The 15,582-nt window shown below is 42.6% G+C and overlaps 1 protein-coding gene across 1 annotated transcript in view; it reads left to right on the forward strand.

Annotated features, from left to right (window-relative positions):
• The window catches only part of wdr11 (WD repeat domain 11), a 141,471-nt gene that overhangs the window by 42,206 nt on the left and 83,683 nt on the right, over positions 1-15,582 (forward strand). The window contains exon 10 of the mRNA XM_020481331.2: positions 9,882-10,058. Within this exon, the coding sequence (XP_020336920.2) occupies positions 9,882-10,058 (177 nt within the window). The remainder of the gene's footprint in view (positions 1-9,881; positions 10,059-15,582) is intronic.

Here is a 15,582-nt window from a genome sequence, read left to right on the forward strand (position 1 = left end):
AGAGAGAGAAAGAAAGAGAGAAGGAGAGAATTAGAGAACGCACACTTAGATTCACACAGGACACCGAATAGGACAGGAGAAGTACTCCAGATATAACAAACTGACCCCAGCCCCCCGACACATAAACTACTGCAGCATAAATACTGGAGGCTGAGACAGGAGGGGTCAGGAGACACTGTGGCCCCATCCGAGGACACCCCGGACAGGGCCAAACAGGAAGGATATAACCCCACCCACTTTGCCAAAGCACAGCCCCCACACCACTAGAGGGATATCTTCAACCACCAACTTACCATCCTGAGGCAAGGCTGAGTATAGCCCACAAAGATCTCCGCCACGGCACAACCCAAAGGGGGGGCGCCAACCCAGACAGGATGACCACAACAGTGAATCAACCCACTCAGGTGACACACCCCCTCCAGGGACGGCATGAGAGAGCCCCAGCAAGCCAGTGACTCAGCCCCTGTAATAGGGTAATAGAGGCAGAGAATCCCAGTGGAAAGAGGGGAACCGGCCAGGCAGAGACAGCAAGGGCGGTTCGTTGCTCCAGAGCCTTTCCGTTCACCTTCCCACCCCTGGGCCAGACTACACTCAATCATATGACCCACTGAAGAGATGAGTCTTCAGTAAAGACTTAAAGGTTGAGACCGAGTTTGCGTCTCTGACATGGGTAGGCAGACCGTTCCATAAAAATGGAGCTCTATAGGAGAAGGCCCTGCCTCCAGCTGTTTGCTTAGAAATTCTAGGGACAATTAGGAGGCCTGCGTCTTGTGACCGTAGCGTACGTGTAGGTATGTACGGCAGGACCAAATCAGAGAGATAGGTAGGAGCAAGCCCATGTAATGCTTTGTAGGTGAGCAGTAAAACCTTGAAATCAGCCCTTGCTTTGACAGGAAGCCAGTGTAGAGAGGCTAGCACTGGAGTAATATGATCAAATTTTTTGGTTCTAGTCAGGATTCTAGCAGCCGTATTTAGCACTAACTGAAGTTTATTTAGTGCTTTATCCGGGTAGCCGGAAAATAGAGCATTGCAGTAGTCTAACCTAGAAGTGACAAAAGCATGGATTAATTTTTCTGCATCATTTTTGGACAGAAAGTTTCTGATTTTTGCAATGTTACGTAGATGGAAAAATGCTGTCCTCGAAATGGTCTTGATATGTTCTTCAAAAGAGAGATCAGGGTCCAGAGTAACGCCGAGGTCCTTCACAGTTTTATTTGAGACGACTGTACAACCATTAAGATTAATTGTCAGATTCAACAGAAGGAATCTGAAGGATGAAGGACAGAAGGATGATATGTATGATGGTGCCCGCGTTTACGGATTTGGGGTTGTACCTGGTGGGTTCATTGATAATTTGTGTGAGATTGAGGGCATCAAGCTTAGATTGTAGGATGGGCTGGGGTGTTAAGCATGTCACCGTATAGGTCACCTAGCAGCACGAGCTCTGAAGATAGATGTGGGGTGCAATCAATTCACATATTGTGTCCAGGGCACAGCTGGGGGCAGAGGGTGGTCTATAGCAAGCGGCAACAGTAAGATACTTGTTTCTAGAAAGATGGATTTTTAATGTAAAAGTTCAAATTGTTTGGGTACAGACCTGGATAGTAAGACAGAACTCTCTGCAGTAGATTGCAACACCGCCCCCTTTGGCAATTATATCTTGTCGTGAAATGGTTTAGTTAGGGATGGACATTTCAGGTACGTGGTTGCAAAGGGCATCAGTGTCTTAACAGCGCGATTTGCAAAGGCAGGATACTCTGAGTGCATCCTAGTCCAGATATCTGGCAGTGGCTTCTGATTCAATTACATTTTCACAGAACAGCTTGTTGCAATTTCGATAAGGCTCTCTTGTTCAGATATCGGTAAGTGAACTGGAGGCAGGGCATGAAAGGGATAATGAATCCAGTTGTTTGAGTCGTCCATTTCTGGAAAGTACCTGCGTAATTGCTCACTCAGATGCTTCGCTATATCACATTTGACATGGTCCGTAAGCTTGAGTTAATTTGCACACAAAAAATCATACAATGATGGAAAGACCTAAGAGCAACAACTTCTTAATCATAGCCTCAATTTTGTCCCGCACATTGAATATAGTTGTGGAGAGTCCCTGAAATCCTAGATTCAAATCATTCAGATGAGAAAAACATCACCCAGATCGGTCAGTTGTTTGAGGAACTCATCATGCAAGCGGCCAGACAAGTGAAACATTTTGGTCAGTAAAGTAAACTTTAAGCTCGTCTCTCAATAAAAAAAAAAACATGTCAATACTTTGCCCCTTGATAACCAGTGCACTTCTTTCTGTATGTTGTAAAAGCGTTACATGGTCGCTGCCCATAGTGCAGACAATACACGAGAGTTTAGGGGCCTTGCTTGAACAAAGTTAACCATTTTCACTGTAGTATCCTAATCTGCCTGTCAAGCTGTCAGGCAAAAAAGCGTAATGAAATTGTTGCCAGCAGAGCTGGTTATGCTGTTTTCATGGTATCCAGAGGTAAACAAATAATCGGCCAGAGCGCCAAGTGTGTGCGCCGAGATGGGTGGGGCTAAAGCTTAAGAGCGTATGAACGATGCTGAGTGGGTGTTGACAAAGAAGCGCTCTTCACAAGATACCAACATTTTCAAAGGCGATTTTCTCAAAAGTGAGTTTACAAGTTGATACATTTTCAAAGCAGAATAACTTTCCCATTGTTACTCGAATGCAGTGTATGATATACCATTTTGTAGTTCTGAGTCTCTACTTTTATCAATGTAAAAAAAACACAATTTCAAATGTTGCTGCATAAGACCGAATCCAGGTGGTGAGTCAAAAATATTGAACAATCATATATCTTTTGCATGCCGTGGCCTAATAATGCCAATAGTTCCAAATTATTGAGCAGATAAAGGGCGTTCTTGTCACCATAAAAGGTGAATGGAGGTGTTTTATGCTCTTTCATGAGCCAAAGTTTTGTGACAGGTCTGATTAATAACGGGAAACATGCGTATGTATGGCTTTATAAACAGATGCTATTCAAATATATTTTGCATGGTAAATACACTGCTCAAAAAAATAAAGGGAACACTTTAAACAACACAATGTAACTCCAAGTCAATCACACTTCTGTGAAATCAAACTGTCCACTTAGGAAGCAACACTGATTGCTGTTGTGCAAATGGAACAGGTGGAAATTATAGGCAATTAGCAAGACACCCCCAATAAAGGAGTGGTTCTTCAGGTGGTGACCACAGTCTCCTGATTTCTCAGTTCCTATGCTTCCTGGCTGATGTTTTGGTCTCTTTTGAATGCTGGGGGTGCTTTCACTCTAGTGGTAGCATGAGACGGAGTCTTCAACCCACACAAGTGGCTCAGGTAGTGCAGCTCATCCAGGATGGCACATCAATGCGAGCTGTGGCAAGAAGGTTTGCTGTGTCTGTCAGCTTAGTGTCCAGAGCATGGAGGCGCTACCAGGAGACATGCCAGTACATCAGGAGACGTGGAGGAGGCCGTAGATGGGCAACAACCCAGCAGCAGGACCGCTACCTCCGCCTTTGTGCAAGGAGGAGCAGGAGGAGCACTGCTAATGCCCTGCAAAATGACCTCCAGCAGGCCACAAATGTGCATGTGTCTGCTCAAACGGTCAGAAACAGACTCCATGAGGGTGGTATGAGGGCCGGACATCCACAGGTGGGGGTTGTGCTTACAGGCCAACACCGTGCAGGACGTTTGGCATTTTCCAGAGAACACCAAGATTGGCAAATTCGCCACTGGCGCCCTGTGCTCTTCACAGATGAAAGCAGGTTCACACTGAGCACATGTGAGAGACGTGACAGTCTGGAGACGCCGTGGAGAACGTTCTGCTGCCTGCAACATCCTCCAGCATGACCGGTTTGGCGGTGGGTCAGTCATGGTGTGGGGTGGCATTTCTTTGGGGGGCCGCACAGCACTCCATGTGCTCGCCAGATGTAGCCTGACTGCCATTAGTTACCGAGATGAGATCCTCAGACCCCTTGTGAGACCATATGCTGGTGCGGTTGGCCCTGGGTCCCTCCTAATGCAAGACAATGCTAGACCTCATGTGGCTGGAGTGTGTCAGCAGTTCCTGCAAGAGGAAAGCATTGATGCTGTGGACTGGCCCGCCCGTTCCCTAGACCTGAATCCAATTGAGCACATCTGGGACATCATGTCTCGTTCCATCCACCATGCCACGTTGGACCACAGACTGTCCAGGAGTTGGCAGATGCTTTAGTCCAGGTCTGGGAGGAGATCCCTCAGGAGACCATCCGCCACCTCATCAGGAGCATGCCCAGGCGTTGTAGGGCGGTCATACAGGCACGTGGAGGTCACACACTACTGAGCCTCATTTTGACTTGTTTTAAGGACATTACATCAAAGTTGGATCATCCTGTAGTGTGGTTTTCCACTTTTAATTTTGAGTGTGACTCCAAATTTCAGACCTCCATGGGTTGATACATTCTTTTCCGTTTATAATTTTTGTGTGATTTTGTTGTTAGCACATTCAACTATGTAAAGAAAAAAATATTTAATAAGAATATTTCATTCATTCAGATATAGGATGTTATTTTAGTGTTCCCTTTATTTTTTGAGCAGTGTAATATGTACCAAAACGTGGATCTGAATCATAGCTAATAAATATCAATATTTAGTTTTTAAATGGCGCCAAGAAAAATTGTGTGTGAAATTTACACAATGGTGATAAATGCGGCCCCTGATGTGCTTATTTACCAAGCTGAGCATCTGGAAAAGGTTGCTGCCACCTGGCGGATGGAGTGTGGAATTGCTTCATAATGTATTTGTTTTTGTCCTAACACTAACCTTGCCCCCCCCCCCCTATCACATCTCCCCAACAAGAAATAAAAAATAAAACAACTGTCACCACTACTTAACTTTTACACTTTTTTCTATTTATTTTACATAAAACTTCCTTAGCTGAAGAAAAATAATTTGCAGTATAAGCGCTGGAGCCCCAGTTACCCAACCTGACTTCAGAAACCCTAATCTCTGAGATAAAGCCATTCTCAAAACCAGAAACCAAAACCAAAATCGTCAAATTCACTGCTCTGCACTCAGGTAATTATTTTCCTTACAAAAGTATCTGACTTTAACAAACCACGGGACAACCTGTAACCCTTCTGTTTCTAAACTGAGAGACCAACTCCATTCACTTGGACCATGGTCACAAGCAACAATTACATGAAGTTGATGCAAAGAGTCAATATTTGCAGTGTTGACCCTTCTTTTTCAAGACCTCTGCAATACACCCTGGCATGCTGTCAATTCACCACTGATGGCAGCCCATTCTTGCATAATCAATGCTTGGAGTTTGTCAGAATTTGTGTTTTTTTGTTTGTCCACCCGCCTATTTAGGATTGACCACAAGTTCTCAATGGGATTAAGGTCTATGGAGTTTCCTGGCCATGGACCCAGAATATCGATGTTTTGTTCCCCGAGCCACTTAGTTATCACTTTTGCCTTATGGCAAGGTGCTCCATCATGCTGGAAAAGGCATTGTTCATCACCAAACTGTTCCTGGATGGTTGGGAGAAGTTGCTCTCGGAGAAGTTGCTCTTAGTCAAATTGTGAGTGAGCCCACACCCTTGGCTGAGAAGCAACCCCACACATGAATGGTCTCAGGATGCTTTACTGTTGGCATGACACAGGACTGACGGTAGCGGTCACCTTGTCTTATCCGGACAAGCTTTTTTCCAGATGCCCCAAACAATCGGAAAGGGGATTCATCAGAGAAAATGACTTTACCCCAGTCCTCAGCAGTCCAATCCCTGTACCTTTTGCAGAATATCAGTCTGTCCCTGATGTTTTTCCTGGATAGAAGTGGCTTCTTTGCTGCCCTTCTTGACACCAGGCCATCCTCCAAAATTCTTTGCCTCACTGTGTGTGCAGATGCACTCACACCTGCCTGCTGCCATTCCTGAGCAAGCTCTGTACTGGTGGTGCCCCGATCCTGCAGCTGAATCAACTTTAGGAGATGGTCCTGGCGCTTGCTAGATGTTCTTGGGCACCCTGAAGCCTTCTTCACAACATTTGAACCGCTCTCCTTGAAGTTCTTGATGATCCGGTAAATGGTTGATTTAGGTGCAATCTTACTGGCAGTAATATCCTTGTCTGTGTGAAGCCCTTTTTGTGCAAAGCAATGATGATGGCACGTGTTTCCTTGCAGGTAACCATGGTTGACAGAGGAAGAACAATGATTCCAAGCACCACCCTCCTTTTGATGCTTCCAGCCTGTTTTTCGAACTCAATCAGCATGACAGAGTGATCTCCAGCCCTGTCCTCGTCAACACTCACACGTGTGTTAACGAGAGAATCACTGACATGATGTCAGTTGGTCCTTTTGTGGCAGGGCTGAAATGCAGTGGAAATGTTTTTGGGGATTCAGTTCCTTTGCATGGCAAAGAGGGGCTTTGCAATTAATTGCTAAATATCTCATCACTCTTCATGACATTCTGGAGTATATGCAAATTGACATCCTACAAACTGAGGCAGCAGACTTTGTGAAAATTATATTTGTGTCTTTCTCAAACTTTTGGCCACGACTGTACATGTCAGATACCACAGCGACTGTAACACTTAACAAAGAGTTGCAGTTAGTTTCAGAGTGGGTGGAAAGGTATGTTGGTCCTAAATATTTCTAAAACTACAAACATTGTGTTTGGGACAAGTCATTCACTAAACCCTGAACTATATATTCGTATACATAATGTGGAAATTGAGAAAGTTGAGGTGACTTAACTGCTTGGAGTAACCCTGGATTGTAAACTGTCATGGGCAAAACATATTGATAGTAGCTAAGGGGAGAAGTATCTCCGTAGTAAAGCACTGCTCTACCTTAACAGCACTATCAACAAGGCAGGTCCTTGCAGGCCCTAGTTTTGTCGCACCTGGACTACCGTTCAGTTGTGTGGTCAGGTACCACAAACAGGGATTTAGGAAAATTGCAATTGTCTCAGAACAGAGCAGCACGGCTGGCCTTTGGATGTGCACAGAAAGCTTATATTAATAATGCATGTTAATCTCTCCTGGCTCAAAGTGGAGGAGAGCTTGACCTCAACCTGCAGAGAGCACACGACATCACATGCAGTGCCTTTAGAAAGTATTCACACCCCTTGACTTTGTCCACATTTTGTTGTGTTACAGCCTACATTTAAAATGGATTCAATTCAGATTTGTGTGACTGGCCTTCACACAATACCCCATAATGTCCAAGTGGAAATGTTTGTAATTTTTTATTAATTTGAAAAAAAAACTCCTGAACTAATTTACGCTGGCCAAAACAAAGGGGTTGAATACTTTTTGACTCAAGACATTAAAGATATATATATACAGTGCCTTGCGAAAGTATTCGGCCCCCTTGAACATTGCGACCTTTTGCCACATTTCAGGCTTCAAACATAAAGATATAAAACTGTATTTTTTTGTGAAGAATCAACAACAAGTGGGACACAATCATGAAGTGGAACGACATTTATTGGATATTTCAAACTTTTTTAACAAATTAAAAACTGAAAAATTGGGCGTGCAAAATTATTCAGCCCCCTTAAGTTAATACTTTGTAGCGCCACCTTTTGCTGCGATTACAGCTGTAAGTCGCTTGGGGTATGTCTCTATCAGTTTTGCACATCGAGAGACTGACATTTTTTCCCATTCCTCCTTGCAAAACAGCTCGAGCTCAGTGAGGTTGGATGGAGAGCATTTGTGAACAGCAGTTTTCTGTTCTTTCCACAAATTCTCGATTGGAATCAGGTCTGGACTTTGACTTGGCCATTCTAACACCTGGATATGTTTATTTTTGAACCATTCCATTGTAGATTTTGCTTTATGTTTTGGATCATTGTCTTGTTGGAAGACCAATCTCCGTCCCAGTCTCAGGTCTTTTGCAGACTCCATCAGGTTTTCTTCCAGAATGGTCCTGTATTTGGCTCCATCCATCTTCCCATCAATTTTAACCATCTTCCCTGTCCCTGCTGAAGAAAAGCAGGCCCAAACCATGATGCTGCCACCACCATGTTTGACAGTGGGGATAGGGTGTTCAGGGTGATGAGCTGTGTTGCTTTTACGCCAAACATAACGTTTTGCATTGTTGCCAAAAAGTTCAATTTTGGTTTCATCTGACCAGAGCACCTTCTTCCACATGTTTGGTGTGTCTCCCAGGTGGCTTGTGGCAAACTTTAAATGACACTTTTTATGGATATCTTTAAGAAATGGCTTTCTTCTTGCCACTCTTCCATAAAGGCCAGATTTGTGCAATATATGACGATTGTTGTCCTATGGACAGAGTCTCCCACCTCAGCTGTAGATCTCTGCAGTTCATCCAGAGTGATCATCTCTGATCAGTCTTCTCCTTGTATGAGCTGAAAGTTTAGAGGGACGGCCAGGTCTTGGTAGATTTGCAGTGGTCTGATACTCCTTCCATTTCAATATTATCGCTTGCACAGTGCTCCTTGGGATGTTTAAAGCTTGGGAAATCTTTTTGTATCCAAATCCGGCTTTAAACTTCTTCACAACAGTATCTCAGACCTGCCTGGTGTGTTCCTTGTTCTTCATGATGCTCTCTGCGCTTTTAACGGACCTCTGAGACTATCACAGTGCAGGTGCATTTATACGGAGACTTGATTACACACAGGTGGATTGTATTTATCATCATTAGTCATTTAGGTCAACATTGGATCATTCAGAGATCCTCACTGTACTTCTGGAGAGAGTTTGCTGCACTGAAAGTAAAGGGGCTGAATAATTTTGCACGCCCAATTTTTCAGTTTTTGTTTGTTAAAAAAGTTTGAAATATCCAATAAATGTCGTTCCACTTCATGATTGTGTCCCACTTGTTGTTGATTCTTCACAAAAAAAATACAGTTTTATATCTTTATGTTTGAAGCCTGAAATGTGGCAAAAGGTCGCAAAGTTCAAGGGGGCCGAATACTTTCGCAAGGCACTGTATATATATATCTTTAATGTCTTGAGTCAAAAGGTATTCAACCCCTTTGTTTTGGCCAGCGTAAATTAGTTCAGGAGTTAAAATGTGCTTAACAAGTCACTTAATAAGAACCCACTCTGTGTGACTACCGCATCTCTGTACCCCACACAAACAATTATCTGTAAGGTCCCTCAGACGAGCAGTGCATTTTAAACACAGATTCAACCACAAAGACCAGGGAGGTTTTTCAATGCTTACCAATGGGTTAAAAAATATAAAAAAGCAGACATTTAATATCCCTTTGAGCATCGTGAAGTTATTAATTACACTTTGGATGGTGTATCAATACACCCAGTTACTACAAAGATGCTGGCCTCCTTCTTAACTCACTTGGCAGAGAGGAAGGAAACCACTCAGGGATTTCACCATCAGGCCAATGGTGACTTTAAAACATGTACAGAGTTTAATCGCTGTGATGGGAGAAAGAGAGTATGGATCAACAACATTATAGTTACTCCACAATACAAACCTAATTGACACAGTGAAAAGAAGGAAGCCTGTACAGAGTACAACGATTCCAAAACGTACATCCTTTTTACAACAAGGCACAATATATGAATTTACATTTCAGCAGGACAATAACCTAAAACGCAATACCAAATCTACACTGGAGTTGCTTACCAAGAAGACGGCGATTGTTCTCGAGTGGCCGAGTTAGTTTTAAGTTCTATTTGAAAATATATGGCAAGACCTGAAAATGGTTGTCTACTAATGATCAACAACCATTGAACACAACCCCTAGCAATGGTGGTTGTAAACTGTAGCTTGGGAGATGGAAGTGAATTATTTGTTCTTTCTGTAATGAGCTCCAAGAGGGATTGAGTCCTGCTCCTTCTAAGACGGTGAAATCTCTGTTAACCCTTTCCATCCTGTGTGTTGGTTTGTATCCAGGTCAGAGTTTGGTTTCAGGAGCAGACCCACCACCCCCATCACTGCAGCAGGAGGTACAGCTGAAGTTCCTATTGACGGGGCTACTGTCGGGGCTTCCCCTGCCCCCCTTCGCCCTGAGGATGTGCCCCCCACTGACCACCAAGAACATCAACCACTACCAGCCCCTACTGGCTGTGGGTGAGTACTGCAGATCAGTGTGACCCTGTACTTGGGATGGATTTAAATACACACACACGACTGGATAGATGCTTGCTCATACCTCAAATCTCCCTTTAACACTTGAATGGATCCCTTTTCAAGCTAATGAGCAGCCATTCTTACATCTATGAAACAGTTGGAACACGGTAGCAGCTTCTTTTTATAACGACAAAATAAAAATACCCCAACCACCAAGACGCATGGTGAAATTATGAAACATCAGTAGCCTAAACATCATTATAAGCGTCAAGTGGCCTTGATAAATTGTTAAACTCGGCACAAAAGCAATAACGGCAAAGTTGATATGACAGCAGTCAAAAATAGTCCTATTGTCAGCTCGTGCTTATTGTGTGCATCTTCACGCAATGGCATCAGTTGGATTTCATTTAGCTGTTGACACAATTTTCGTAACTCACTTGCTTGACACACTTTGAGATACCTTTGTTTGGTTGTAGTGTGTAAGTCTCCAGTTTTCTCTTCATTGTCTTCCCGTTGTCTTGTTATTCTTCAGCACTGTTGTGGAGTACAACGGCTGTGCAGGTGCCTTATTTTGCACAGAGGGTGGAAGCTCCTGTCTCCCTTTGTTCATGGTGCCAGCCAAACTTGTTTTGTTTTTTTGCAAGTAAATTGTTTGCCAGTGAAGTGAAGAAATTGTCCATGGTGACATTTCTCCCCTTGCCAAGGTAAGATTCTACAAATCCTATCACCACATTCTCCAACACTTGCTCACTTGCTGCCCGATGTGGATATTTTCCCAGACATTGAATGTCGGTCAACATGTACAATTATGCACACTCTCACTGTGTAGCCCACTCCAAGTAGGCCAGAGTAGACTGATAAGACAGCTTTGATTCGGTAGACTAATATAGATACATACCATTTTTAAGATTATAATTCGAATGGATCAATACAATAGAATGGGCCACCCTGTTCTTTTTTCACAATTGGTGATTACATAATTATGCATTGTTCACTTCCACTCGCTCATCAACTCACCAGTTCTCCCCCTTTCTCCCCATCATACTTAACTTAAATTTATTTAATCTGTTATGTGTGAAATTTGTTTCGGTATAGTTTAGGTTCAGTTTCGTGGCATTTGTCGGGGTGATTATCAGCTGTGCACTGCACTTTCAACTTTTGGAAGAAGGAGCGGAGCAGGCCCTACTGTTGGGAGATGGGGGAAATGTGGGCCTTCTTCTATACTAGTATTCTTTATTAGCCCAGCACCTATCATTTTAAGGATTAGCCTACGACCACAAACTTTTCTATAGATGGTACGTCCTTTTCATACGGCACTCCAAACTGCAAGACTCCATTACGCACCGCCATTTGGTTGTGGACCTGAGATGGAAAATCTAATCGAAGAGGATTTCAACCTCAGTAAGACATTAGAATTCACCACAGAAGATTATGCCCGTATTGTGATGAGACTATTTATTTGACAATCATGTTGATCCAGTTGAAACAATGGAATCACTACAAAAGAGACTGAAACACCTATATGACAGAGACACGTATGCATCTTCACGCCGTCACTTTGAGCGACTTTTTGCGCAAGAAATTGATTCCACAAGGCCTTAGAATCCAGAGAGCACCCACAATCGGCAGAGATGATGAGAATTTCTGTGACCAGTGGTGCCAAATTACGAACAAATGCTCATTTTATCCTATGGCTCTCATTATCCAGGAAATAACTGAGCGTCTGGGTGGAATACATGAGAAGATACAAGCGGGAGTTCACAACTGCACGCAGCAATAAATGACTCGGAGAAACTCACAAATATGGAGAGCAAACTATTGAAATTCACTGACCTGGAGCAGGACATCAGAGCGAGGAAGATTAAGAAGTTTGAGTGGCACTCCAATGACTATGAACAGAATGAGGTGTATCTGTGGAGAGGGAATCCCTGGCGAGGCCGTAGACCGATGTGCGTTGACGTCAGACTACCCAAAACGGGTTACCCTACCTCCACACTCGAGTGCATCTTCTCTTGATGCATATTCGGATTAAATCAATGATTTTTTTAGGACGCAAGCGAGGATACCTTGAATGGTCCAACACGGGTCAGAAGCATCGCGGACGTGGATGAAGTGTTGGAGGGTTAAGAAGAACAGAGGAGCAAGGCCGCTATTGGACACACAGTCAGAATGCCTGAGTGTGATTAACCTTTCTTCACGTCCCTTCACCACTTCATGTGAGTTGGCCTTGAGTAAGGGTTTATCTTTCGTCCCCACTGCATCATGTAATGACTTTGACACCACAATAGAGTTTTAGAAAATGATGAGTCCAAATGTGGATGTGTCGAAGTATGGGTGAGACGAGTGTTCAGACTATGGGTGACACAATAGAGAATAGCATTTTCCACAGAATGTATACCCCTTTTCGAGCCAAATCCACCTTTTAGTCCGCCCAGAAACCGAGATCCCTCCCTAGAAACATACTGCCGATTGGTGTAAAAAGTTGTCACAGATTTTGAGTAAGAAACGGGAAGAGTAATAATCTCCCTAAAGAACAGAGACCAGCATTGGATGTTTAAAAAAAAAATATATATTCCACTTTGATAGTGCATAATAGTTACCCATTCTGACTCAGACTTGTCTAGTTAAATAAAGGTTCAATAAAAATTAAAGGGCGGAGCTGTGGTGGTGGTAAACCATGACGAGTATGTGAATGAGATGCTGCCAGCAGGAACATGGAGCGCTCCATGTCAGTAAGTCATAATATTATTATTTTTTTCTTTATGCTGCATGATACCGTTACAAGAGCTAATTAAATACTCATACAGTGTAAGGAGTGGAGAAGCCCTATGCATAATACACCAGTCTACTCCTGGAGTAACTCCCTGTCAGAGAGATTGTGGCCAAATACCTGTGATCTCTCCAGAGCACAGAGAGATAAGCTCCACTCATAATAGTATTCCTGATACACTTTGTAAACCTTCTTCACTGTGGCAGTCTGCCTGTGTGATATGACATGGCATATTATCCAGGGCCACTGGTTGAATTGGATTTACTCTACTCACTCCAAAACTCATGCTCTCTCCCTGTAAATGACTCCCAGACTTTAATAAAACCTAGCATGTCCATTCCCCAGTTGAGTGAGCTGGGCTGTGGAGCTCTGGAGCAGTACATAAAAAAAAACCTGCCACCCTGTTTTCAGCTATTTGCATACTATTCCCTGAGGAAGGACTCAAGTTGTTCAATGGCCTCATTTTGGCTTTGTATAAACAATTTTTTTTTGTAAGATTACAAAACAATTTTTTTCATAGCATGTTTGTCACTTTGGTCTTCACATTTTTACTGACTTCTGTGGTAAGTTAAACATCAAGACAAATACGGAGAGCTTTTGATTCAAAAGGTCTAAAATAAATGCAAGTCATGTCCAGAGTGATTCAATTTTTATTAACTTGTTCACGCTACCACGTTCCCCAAGGGGTACCACCCCCCCTGCTCAACTGAAACAGTGCGCACAGAATGCAAAGATATTCTTAGAAATATTTAACCTCCACACATTAACAAGTCCAATAGCTCAAATGAAAGATAAACACCTTGTTCATCTACCCAGCAAGTCAGATTTCTAAAATGTTTTACGGCGAAAACATAGCACATATTTATGTCAAACCACCACCAAAGATACGGCTAATTTAAATAACCATATTTGTCGAACAAAAGATGCAATCACAAAAGCAGGATTAAAAGAAAAATAATTCACTAACCTTTTGAAAATCTTCATCAGATGACAGTAATCGGACATGTTATACAGTACATTTATGTTTTTTTCAATAATATGCAATTTATATCCATAAATCACTGTTTACATTGACGGCCATGTTCAAAAAATGCTACTAGAATGTCCGGAGAAATTATGATAACTCTGCCAGATAACGCCAGATAACAGCAATACACATCATAAACTTTGACTAAATATACATGTTCTACATATAGTTAGAAAGATACATTCCTTCTTAATGCAATCGCTTTGTCACATTTATTTTTAACGTTACAGAAATCGTTCACTAATCAATAATCTGAGACTGCGCTCAGACATTAGCAATATTTCTCCCCTATGTTGGTGTCAACAGAAACTCAAAATTACCACATAAATATTCCCTTACCTTTGATGGTCTTCAATCATAAGTCGTGTAAGGAGTCATACTTACCAAAAACTGCGTTTAGTTTTCAAGTCTGTGTCTTTGTGTTCTCAAACGCGACAAATTCCGGCTGAAATGCAGCCAAAATTCAAGGGGTTGCGCATCAAAACTTCAAAATTACATATTATATGTCGACTAAACTGGTCAAACTAAGTGCAGAATCAAGCTTTAGGATGTTCTAAACGTGCAAAACAATTCTCAACTCGAACAGACAAACCGGTAACCGGTGATTCCTGGAACAAAGGGACTCTCACAATTCTCACAATGAAACGCCCTATTGAAAGAAGACATCTCGCTGAAGAGATAGAAACTGTTCCCAGATCCGTAGCTGGTTGGGAAGGGTGGAGGCGATGACGTCAAAGTTGGCCCAAATTTCCTGATGACAGAGAGAGTTTGGGAGAGTTCTGCTTTACATAGAGACATAATTTGAACGGTTTTAGAAGCTTTAGAGTGTTTTCTATTCAATAATAATAATTATATGCATATATTAGCAATTTTGGACAGATTTCTTTTCTGTTTATATATATATATATATATATATATATATATACATACATACACACACACACACACACACACACACACACACACACACACACACACACACACACACACACACACGCACACACGCACACACGCACACACACACGCACACACACACACAGTGGGGCAAAAAAGTATTTAGTCAGCCACCAATTGTGCAAGTTCCTCCACTTAAAAAGATGAGAGGCCTGTAATTTTCATCATAGGTACACTTCAACTATGACAGACAAAATGAGATTTTCTTTTCTCCAGAAAATCACATTGTAGGATTTTTAATTAATTTATTTGCAAATTATGGTGGAAAATAAGGATTTGGTCACCTACAAACAAGCAAGATTTCTGGCTCTCACAGACCTGTAACTTCTTCTTTAAGAGGCTCCTCTGTCCTCCACTCATTACCTGTATTAATGGCACCTGTTTGAACTTGTTATCAGTATAAACGACACCTGTCCACAACCTCAAACAGTCACACTCCAAACTCCACTATGGCCAAGACCAAAGAGCTGTCAAAGGACACCACAAACAAAATTACGCCGCCAGGGACTCAAATCCTGCAGTGCCAGACGTGTCCCCCTGCTTAAGCCAGTACATGTCCAGGCGCGTCTGAAGTTTGCTAGAGAGCATTTGGATGATCCAGAAGAAGATTGGCAGAATGTCATATGGTCAGATGAAACCATAATATAACTTTTTGGTAAAAACTCAACTCGTCATGTTTGGAGGACAAAGAATGCTGAGTTGCATCCCACGAACACCATACCTACTGTGAAGCATGGGGGTGGAAACATCATGCTTTGGGGCTGTTTTTCTGC

Source organism: Oncorhynchus kisutch, linkage group LG4 (genome assembly GCF_002021735.2).
Source record: "Oncorhynchus kisutch isolate 150728-3 linkage group LG4, Okis_V2, whole genome shotgun sequence".
Lineage (NCBI taxonomy): Eukaryota > Metazoa > Chordata > Actinopteri > Salmoniformes > Salmonidae > Oncorhynchus > Oncorhynchus kisutch.